This window comes from Rhagoletis pomonella, unplaced genomic scaffold (assembly GCF_013731165.1).
Source record: "Rhagoletis pomonella isolate Grant_MI unplaced genomic scaffold, Rhpom_1.0 Rhpom_scaffold_01976, whole genome shotgun sequence".
Lineage (NCBI taxonomy): Eukaryota > Metazoa > Arthropoda > Insecta > Diptera > Tephritidae > Rhagoletis > Rhagoletis pomonella.
The window spans coordinates 5,725-16,246 of record NW_023460530.1 but is presented as its reverse complement, the minus strand read 5'-3'; the positions used below and the strand labels follow the sequence as shown (position 1 = coordinate 16,246).

At 37.8% G+C, this 10,522-nt stretch overlaps 1 protein-coding gene across 2 annotated transcripts; it reads left to right on the top strand.

The window, feature by feature from the left end:
* Nucleotides 1–7,911: 7,911 nt before the first annotated feature.
* Nucleotides 7,912–9,204, top strand: LOC118752941 (ATP-dependent RNA helicase WM6-like). Of its 2 annotated transcripts, none has more exons than XM_036487790.1 (4): nt 7,912–8,040; nt 8,195–8,439; nt 8,642–8,862; nt 8,930–9,204. In XM_036487790.1, exons 2-4 carry the CDS (start codon nt 8,241–8,243, stop codon nt 9,122–9,124), a joined length of 615 nt encoding a protein of 204 aa, XP_036343683.1. In that variant the 5' UTR covers nt 7,912–8,040; nt 8,195–8,240; the 3' UTR covers nt 9,125–9,204. The 2 variants fall into 2 exon arrangements, with proteins under 2 accessions (XP_036343683.1, XP_036343684.1); XM_036487791.1 differs by having other exon boundaries at nt 7,913–8,040; nt 8,216–8,439.
* The last annotated feature ends 1,318 nt before the right edge of the window (nt 9,205–10,522 follow it).

Here is a 10,522-nt window from a genome sequence, read left to right as displayed (position 1 = left end):
TTTTTGGTTATTTAAATGGGAAGCAACGAAATTGCCAAAAGCAAAGCAAGAGAGTTGAAACGACTTGACGGTACAGACGCATGTGTATTCGTCCTTTTTCTTCTCACCCCCTCTCTTCCACATGCGAGCAGAATTGAATTCAATACTTGAACTGTGTAAAAGCAGTCTTACTTTTGTTTTTGAATACTCTTCAAAACTGTGATAAAACTGAGGAAATGGAGCAAGGTATGGTTCCAACGGGGAGCATATAGGATCAAATGTGTCCGCGCTAATAACCACATAGCATAGATGCGAAAGTAAAACATTGAGTTCATTAAAAATCTTCATTGGGTCTGCATTATTGCTTTCGAACAACTTGTTTACTTTTTGCACCTGAAAATTAGGCAAATAGTAAAATCGGCTAAAAACGGCTAACTTTTTTTACAAACCGGCTAACAAATCGGCTGCCGGCTAGATCGAATTTTCTCCGGCTAGTTGCTATCAAAACCGGCTAAATCTAGCCGGAAAACGGCTAAAATGGCAACGCTGCACCGCTCACTAAAAGCTTCGCATTACAATTAAAATCTTCTTGGATAACCTGGCTCTTGAGGACATCATAACAGTCCTTGCCAATTTTCTATACGCGTTGTTGCGTTTCTAAACAAAAAAAAAAAAAAAAAATCTCATAAAATTAAACAACAATCAATTTTTTATAAAAAAGCTGTAATATACTAAAAGTATTTATTTGTTTGAACGTGCACACTCTAACTGCGCATATATTGAGTGTAAATAACGTGTAAATTTAGTGGAAAGTGCAATATATATTGTGAAATAGTCCAATACAAGTAGGTGAAAATTACAAACTTTAATAACAAATTACTTAAAAACTATAAAGTTGCGCGCTTTGAAACTTCATACGGGGAACTATTAGACTCCCATCTACCTCCCATATTTTCCTTAATGCTGAACTCCGGGGTTAGCAATCTAAAGCCCACCCTTTTTTTTATTGGGCAAGTTTTCTGTATTTGCATTTAATTTGAGCGCAATTTCTGATGAAAAGAAACAAATCAAGAAAAAGAAATAACGGTAATTCTCTAGGGTGTGGTAACAACCCCTAAAAAAGGTGCGGAAAAGTCGGGAGGGGTGCCAAACGACGCGTTTCGGCCCCCCTAATAACAATCCGGAGGGGGGGGAGATAATATTATTAACCATTTAAAAGTTATGAACAAAAAACTTTTGTTAAATTTCGTTGTTTTCTATGAGCAATTACCACGTCAAAAATGCACTAAATCACCAGTTTCCACTTTTAAAACACTACTAAAACGTTTCCGGTTATTATTTTATGCAAACCAAATCATTTATTCACTTTTATTTTATATATTTCGTTAATAAAACAGAGTAAACAAACTTTGCGCCTGCTAAAATTATTATAACCTCAAATCGCTGGTATTGCCACTTTACTTCACATTTCATTTGCGCTATTATACTCAGTTTACACTATACACTATACACTTCTTCTTCTTCTTCTTCTTTTTACTTTCATCTAAATATTGTAACCAAAATATAGTAGCAAATTTCGCTATACCATCGCGCGATTTTTTATTAAAAATTTTCATTATTTATCGAAGTATTAATTTTTATAAGAAAAGCGCCGCAGGCCAAAATTTTTAATAAAAAATCGCGCGATTTTTTATTAAAAATTTTCATTATTTATCGAAGTATTGATTTCTATGGAAAAAGCGCCGCAGGCAAAATTTTTAATAAAAAATCGCCCGATTTTTTATAAAAAATTTTCATTATTTATCGAAGTATTGATTTTTATGGAAAAAACGCCGCAGGCGAAAATCGCGCGATTTTTTATTAAAAATTTTCATTATTTATCGAAGTATTGATTTTTATGGAAAAAGCGACGTAGGCGAAAATTTTTAATAAAAAGTCGCGCGATTTTTTATTAAAAATTTTCATTATTTATATATATATTAAACGAAAGAAGATACCGAAAAGCATTGAACAGTGCACACATCTCATAAGGAAAAGTGAATTATTACGAAATACTAATACAGTGGTAGCACTATAGCTATTTTGGAATCTCGCGTTTCGGCTCGCAAAGATTGTCAACTTCTTTTTAATAACAAAATAATCTATCTTAGGTTGATAAAACTATGTGTTTCTTTAATAAATAAGTTAAATTATATATTTTAATAGTGTTTAAAAAGTGAGAACAAGTGATTTAGTGAATCTTTGTCGGTGTAATTGCCCATAGAAAACAACGAAATTTAACAAAAGTTTTTTGTTCATAACTTTTAAATGGTTAATAATATTAGTTCCCCCCTCCGGATTGTTATTAGGGGGGCCGAAACGCGTCGTTTGGTACCCCTCCCGAATTTTCCGCACCTTTTTTAGGGGTTGTTACCCCACCCTAGAGAATTACCGAAATAACAAATATTAGGAATTGGTAAATAAGTTAATTAACTACAACTTTTCAGAAACAAAATCGAAAGGCGACATATAAAAAATGCACGCAAAGAAGAAATGTGTGGCAACACCAGCAAAGTTTTGAGACGATTTTGCGACGACTGCTAGAAAGGGGTGCTCACATTTTGATGCTAAAGATGTCTCAAAATGTAGACGTCTACATTTTCAGACACAATTTGGGACGAACTGTGAACACCCCAAATAACACCGTTATGGAAAGTGAACATGTGGCAGTGGATGACATTGTTTTGGGTTGTCTTGTATCAATCGATATTTTAACACATACCGGCCTTTGGTGCTAGAAAGTAACTTATGGTATTCGTCATCTAAAAACAGATGACCACTCCTATCCTCAGTCCTTGGTAATTTATTTTATTGACCGGCTACTAAATTCAATAAATTGTTAGCAAAAGAGCTGATCGCAATGTTTTTAGCATTAGGTTGGTTCGATTAATAACCCTGCCAGATAGAGCACGTTATGTGCGTTCCATGAACGAACGACACAAGATTACGCAAGAGCCAGAGAGTAAAAAATCGATTTTTTTAGCAGGTTCTAAGCTATCTTGTTTCGCTGGTAAGCGAAAGGAAAGTAAACAAAGCAAAGAAAACAACGAAAACCAAAATTAACCAAAATTATTCTTAGCCATTTTAAACGCATAGTTTGGCTTAAAAGATTCATTAAAAAGCTTGTTGTCATATTCAATTAAATTTTCTTTAGTTAAAGGAAAGTTTAAAATGGTGGTGCTTGTGATGTAAACAAATGCTCAGCTGACGAACCAGCTTTCGCAAACTTTTTTCTCAAAACCAGCAAAGAACGTAAATCTATAAGAAGAGACAACACGTTATAATTGTAACGAGTGGGAACATCAGGAGCGTGCTTTCTCTTTTACCCAAATACGTTTTGTGGTTGGATGAAAAGAGAAGGCACGCTCCTGATGTTCACACTCGCTACAATTATAACGTGTTGTCTCCTCTTATAGATTGACGTTCTTTGAAACCAGTTACAAATACAACGGGGCGTTCTTGCCTGATTTTGTATTTTTGGTTCATGAGTGCGTTCCGCTCAAGCTCAGTATATCCAGTAAAAAAAACTGTGTTATTTTTGACTTAAGGCGCACTTACGGCGTCATTTACATTGGGTACAGATCGATCTGATTGGCTTGATGCCATTTTGAAAGTGATATGTAAAACAGAAAGTTACCCACATGAGCCCACGCAAGTGCAGGTACCTTGTTGTTGGTGCGGGTGCTTAGCTGAATCTCCATTTAAACCTTCCCTGAATTGGGGCAACGCAGCCGCTCCTGCAGTCTCTGCGCTGCCCTCTTTTCCAGCTAGGGCTGCTGGCGAACAGTTACCAGGAACTGCAGCCTACTAATCCAGGGTGTAACGCGACACCGTGCCTATTGGGCGGTTTGCTGTCAGGAGGTTAAACCGGCTGTATTTTAACGGCGCCTTCTCGACACCGGGCCGCCTCGAGGAGTAACGGTGGCCTTACCGCGACAAGGGCCGATTTGTAGACTGCTACGACTGGCAGGTCAGGCACGCGGTCGTAAGGAAAATATGAAGACAACAAAAGAAACAAAAATGAAACAAATATAACAAAGAAAGGCAAATAGAAAGAGGGTCGAAGGAAGAACTTCTTGGATGGCCTCTCTGATGCCGAGGCAGTGCTTTTATTGACTACGAGAGAGATGAGTCCTCCGCGAGTAGTGGTATATTCGACGTAAGGGCGTTGATAGACACCGATGTGGACAAAAGGCGCGGAGGTAGACACCACAGCGAATCTTCACGCGAGCGCGACAGGTCTCCAAGCCAGTCCGGCTAAACAACATAGCGAGAATCCATGCGGCGGGAGCGACCCAGCAACATTGAGTCGAGCGCACCCGCGAATGAGCGGAAGATCGGGCAGCACCAGCAGCAGGATATTGAAGTATCCGTCAGTCAGACCGCACTCGCCGAAAAGCGGGCATTACAGCCAGAAAGCAGAACCCAAGCCCGCTGAAAAGCGGCGCGATGAGCAACCCCGATTCGGGCACATGGTACGATAGTCGCGCTGGCGAGACCGCACCCGCTGAAAAGCGGAAGAGCGGGCAGTATCGACAAGATGAGAACCACGGAGACGACGGGAAAAGGGTTAGAGGTTTCGCCGAGACCGCACCCACTGCAAAGCGGAAGAGCGGGCAATTAACACCCCAAACTCCTGCTCCAAAGAAGCAGCGAGAGCTACGGCGAAAGAGGACGATCAGGTTTGTCAGCCCGCACCTCCAGCCCAATCTTCTAACCGGCCAGGTACCAACCAGTAAGTTTCAGCGGATACTGCTTCTCAACTGGGCCTTAACGGGTCTCAGACTATATACTAACTGGTTCCCAAAGACCTGTTACCAACTTGTCCTAAACTGTATACCAAATGGGCCCCCCGTACCCCAAGTGGTTCTCAAGTCACTCCACCAAATTCACCCACTGAGACAAACACCACGTTTTCGTCTCTGTCTAGCCCTTCGAAATTTTTTGCTGGGCTATGTGTTACATCTTCGCAAATTTTACTACTACCGAAACCAAAGATGTATAGAAATCAATAATTCAATGAAATTCTGATACATAAGTATTGTATTTTATCAGACTTTATTTACATTCTCTTTCAACATACGCACATGCATATATGACAATATGTACATACATACATACGAGCACCAATTAATCTCATTTAAAGAAATGGCGTGTCTTCCATTTCCGCCATAGTGTATGTAGTGCATATTTTTAAGCACAATTTTTAGCTACTTCCGGCATGGCGACATCTACCTCTCGTGTCTACTGTATGGTCTTTGATATGCCTACCGACGAGGTAAGTTGATGTCTAGAATTTTGTATAGGAACTTTGATTATAATCTATAATTATAGCAGCAAAGGCGTCAGGACATGCAACATTGAAAGTTGATTAAAGCGTTGTACAAATATCCTCTGGCGAAGACAAGGATAGCTTGTTATATTTATTTTCATTGATTTACTTCGTACTTTCTCCTTGTGGGTTTTGTACGCCGCAAAGTTGTGTTCAGTCAAAGAACGTAAATCTATAAGAAGAGACAACACGTTATAATTGTAGCGAGTGTGAACATCAAGAGCGTGCCTTCTCTTTTCATCCAATCTAAAAACGTATTTGGGCAAAATAGAAAGCGCTCCTGATGTTCACACTCGCTACAATTATAACGTGTTCTCCCTTCTTATAGATTTACGTTCTTTGGTGCAGTAAATTTTCAGATTTTACTGACCTGTCTTACTGCAGTGCGGTATGCCGAAATCAGTCCGCTCCGATTTCATGTATGCGACACTAAAGTGAAAATGCCAATTGAAATACATGAGGTCGGCTAACTTTCGGTATACTTTCGGTAAAAACCAAAAATTTCGATCCGATATCATACCGAGTATTGTGAAATCGCTCTTAGTCTAGACTTGTGTGTATTTAAACTTGCGAGCAAAGTTGAAACGCAGAACGTATACTTAAACGCAGTCCGTATACGCAGAATTTTGTCGATTACTGGAGCCCTCAGTATTGCTTACTACAGTGTTGCCACTCCTCAATGCCTTTTCATAAACTTACCTCTTCAACTACAATTTTTCGTGCCAGAATAGATCGTAGCTAAATATAAACTTCTTAGGTTTCAACAAAAAACCTTATTCAATAGTAAGTTTCAAATATTTTAAACGTATTGTTACGATTATCCTCGAAACCTTGAGGGATTTCTCATGAACCAATTAGAACAGATCTGACCGGTTGAGAAGCCGCCATTTGTAATAGCAATTGAGAAAAAAGTGTGTGACGTTCGTAATTTTGAAGCTTGCTATTTCTGTTTTTCCTCTTTCTTTATGTGTATTTTGTCGGTGGTTTATTTCAGTGATTTTTAAGCAATTTTCAATAATTTTTTTGTGCAAATGTAATTAAAATGAAGTGCGCGTTGATTGGTGGCAAAAACACGTACAAAATAATAAATTGGTTAGCACAAACATGTGCTGCAAAATTGCTTGCATTTTTTCTTTATGCTTCGTCTTCATATTCTTTGTTTACTTTTCAAAGAAAATAACATGGCGCCGAAATTACAAACGTCAGCCAGAGAATTACTTTTTTCTTTTGCTTCATCTTGTCAGATCTTGTGTAGTTGGATCATGGGGATTTCCCAATATCCTCCGGCTCGTATCGCTGGATTGTTCATCGCTGTTCGCAGTGTTCATCCAACTGACGTTTCTCTTTGTGGAATATTCTACGTCATTCCTCGAACATTCTGCCTAACCATCTATAGAAGGAAGAAATCAGCTGACACGGAAAAATCTAACGAAGTTTTGGTGCAAATGAAAATATAGCTGTCAAACTACCAAATTGCCGGCAATAGATGGCAAGATATAAGCTCTGATATATATTGCTCTCGAAGAGCAATGAGCGGTCTCCATTGGCAAATTATATTCCGACATATGTATCAAGATATAAACTTTATCCTGTGGAGACGGCCAGTAAGACAGATCGTGTCAGCTGACTCGGGTTTACGTACCGGTAGTTTTAAGTTCTTGACTAATTGCAGCTAAAGTTCTTGACCATGTAAAAGGCCCTACACACGGATCGATTTATCGGCCGCCAGTTGGCCAAGCGCTAGAAGTTGATGGTAAATAAGCCGTGTATAGGCAAGTTGGCAAACCTTCGTCAAGTTGTGCGTCAGGTTGGAGAAAAATTAAAAAATTTTGATTTTTGAGGCAGGTTGGTCAACTTGTTGCTCTGTGTGTAGACAAGTTGGCAACCTAAAATGCGATTGCATTTTTTTAAAGGCGCATTAACGTTAACATGTGTGTTTTCGGTTCTTTTCTCTAGTGAAAATGCGTACTATTTGTGAAGACGGGGGGCGGTAGCAATAACAAATACATAAAAATGAGAAGCATTCCGAGCATAGCTTAAAAGTTTGCCAGTGCTGTTGTGTTGTTCACAGTAGCAACGCGAGGCCTTCCACTGCGTTTGGGGTTAAAGTAAAACACTCGCGGTTTTTATAAACGTTATAAATGTTTATTTATTAAATAAATAAATTATGTTCCCAGATGTAACTATTTGTGTACATATATATATGTAAATAACATGTAGGTAAGGAATGCCCGTTGAACTTAGCTTTTCGGTGGCCGTTTTCCCGTGTGCGCGCGGTGACGGTTGAATTTGGAGTGCCTTCCATTCTCCCCTTTCTTTTAGTCCGTAGCGAGAAAGTTGTTAGTGCAGTGAGGGCATTAGGGTGCTCCTTCATTACAATCGGATGAATGAACACACAGTTCAAAAACTCTCACTCAAATGAAATCGGCCAACTGGTTGGTGCGTTTGTAGGGAATTTCGTTAAGTAGGTTGGTCAACTGGTTGGCCGATAAATCAATGCGTGTGTAGGGCTTTTAACGTCCAATTAATTGATGGCTAATTATTTAGCGATATGGCAGCACGCTCGCAAACTCAACGAAAAAATTCGGAGTAGCAAAAGAAAAGTGTGACGCGTTCCTGCAAGAATTGTACAATTAAATTAAATTAAGTTGCGAGATTGTTGCTTATCAGCTAAAGAATATCTCTTGACGGTAATAATTTTGCTCTACTATATTAGTAAAATAAGTTTATCAAAGGGAAAGCAATTTCCAACAAACTATCGGCTGTTTTGCCAGCTTGAAAATATAAAGAAAATGGCGTCTCATGTGGCGTTTTGCAAAACCGAATAACCTAACTTTTTCTTAGCATTTTTTCCGGGTCGAATAGCACGATACTCAATTTCCATTAAAAAATGGCTGATAATGATGATCTTTTGGATTATGAGGATGAGGAGCAGACCGAGACCACTGCCGCCGAAGTCCCTGAAGCACCAAAGAAGGACGTGAAAGGCACATACGTGTCAATTCACAGTTCGGGCTTTCGTGATTTTCTGCTGAAGCCGGAAATTTTGCGTGCAATAGTTGACTGCGGTTTCGAGCATCCGTCTGAGGGTAAGAAAATGTAAATTGTATATTTTTGTAATTATCAACTGAAGTTGGTGCGCTGTTTAAATGATGATACTATTGATAGGGACATCAGATATATAATGATCGATTTATCAAATTTAAATCTAAAAATTTTGTTCATTCTAGAGATTGATGATGGGTAACTAAACTTTTCGTTCACACATATTATGTATTTATTTTATTACAGTGCAACATGAGTGTATACCACAGGCAGTGCTGGGAATGGATATTCTCTGTCAAGCCAAGTCGGGTATGGGTAAGACTGCTGTTTTTGTGCTTGCAACTTTACAACAGCTAGAACCGACGGAAAATGTGGTATACGTGTTGGTTATGTGTCATACTCGTGAATTAGCATTCCAAATTAGCAAGGAGTACGAACGATTCTCCAAGTATATGCCAGCTGTGAAGGTAGTTACTAATATACTCTGTTAAAATTTTGTTGAATTCGAACAGCATATATTTTTGAATATTTAAGGTTGGCGTATTCTTTGGCGGCTTATCTATTCAGAAAGATGAAGAATCGTTGAAGGGTACAACGCCACACATTGTTGTTGGCACACCAGGTCGTATCCTTGCCTTGATACGCAACAAAAAACTTAATCTAAAGCACTTGAAACACTTTATTCTTGACGAATGTGACAAAATGTTGGAACAACTTGGTAAGCTTTAAACACTAAAACCCAAATTCATAAAAAATAAAGAAGTCTTGTAACTGCTTTATAATTTATAAACCCGGAATTTGTATGAAAATGTCATTTTATAGAGCTCTTTAAATCTATTTTATTTTCTTATGAATAAGACCATAATGGTGCATTTACATGGTATGAAGCCATATGAACTGTTGATACGCTAAAATAGAGGGACTACATGTTCTTATGAGGAATTCAATGATATCGAGTGGGATGCATATAATAGATTTTTTCATATGAAAAATTATGGGGAGATACTGTAAACATACTGTTGTGATACTGTTATGCATATGAAATTCTAGCAAGTTGGATTTTCATACATCTTCCCATAAAAAGTTTAACAGATGCAGAGATACCAAGGAGGTTTTTTCCCATTTTGATGCCTTTTTTAATATAAAACCCACCGAAAAGAAGGAAAGCGGCAACTCCGCGTTCACATACATGTCAAATGTAGGAATTTTAAAAATTAAAAACAATAAACAATTTCAAGCGAACAAAAAATCTTTGTACTAGATATTTTTCAATAGAAACAATTCACGTATGGTGGACAATAAAAATACAAAGCACTATGATAACAAGACATTACACAACATTTTAATGAGCTTTATATCACATTTAAGTAAAAATAAGCCTATATTTTCCAAGCTTGCAAAGAAATGAAAATGTGTATTTTTTGTTGTTTACAAAAAGACTTGCCAAATATCCATATAAGTCAAAATTATGGAAGGTATGTATACTTCTCCCTTTCATTTTTTCATACAGTTGATGCTTCTTTCTGGCTTTTGCAAAATGCAGGGATACCAGACTTATTTGGGTACAATATGATCGTAATGTATTTTCAATTCGAAATTAAAGAAAAAACCTCCCACGAAAATGTTTGCCATTGTAGAACAATAAGTGTATATTTGCAAACTAATGCAAAGAATGGAGTGTCATATCATAAAAGGTTGGGAGAATTAACGAACAGACATTTTATTGTCTTACGTTTCCTTCAAACCGCATTGCTCTTTTTTCTAACTCTTCCTTTTGTTTAGCGCTGTAACCGCTTAAGTTATATCTTTTAATTTATACATGTGAGTTATTTTCAATTAGCATTTTTTCATTTGCTCCTGAATTTTGGGTACATTTTCTTATAGTACCTCTCATTATTTTTTATATTAAATATCGATCACTGAATGGAAGATCGTACTATCTCAGCAGCCAGTTCGAAAACGCCCTATCTCAGAAACATTTTCAACAACGCCCTATCTCAGAAAACTTCAAGAATGTCCTACTTCAGAATTTGATTCAAAAACGCCCTATCAGCTTATTTTCAATGTATTTTCGTTTGACATAGGGCGTTTTTGAGCCGGATTATGAAATAGGGCGTTATTCAACCA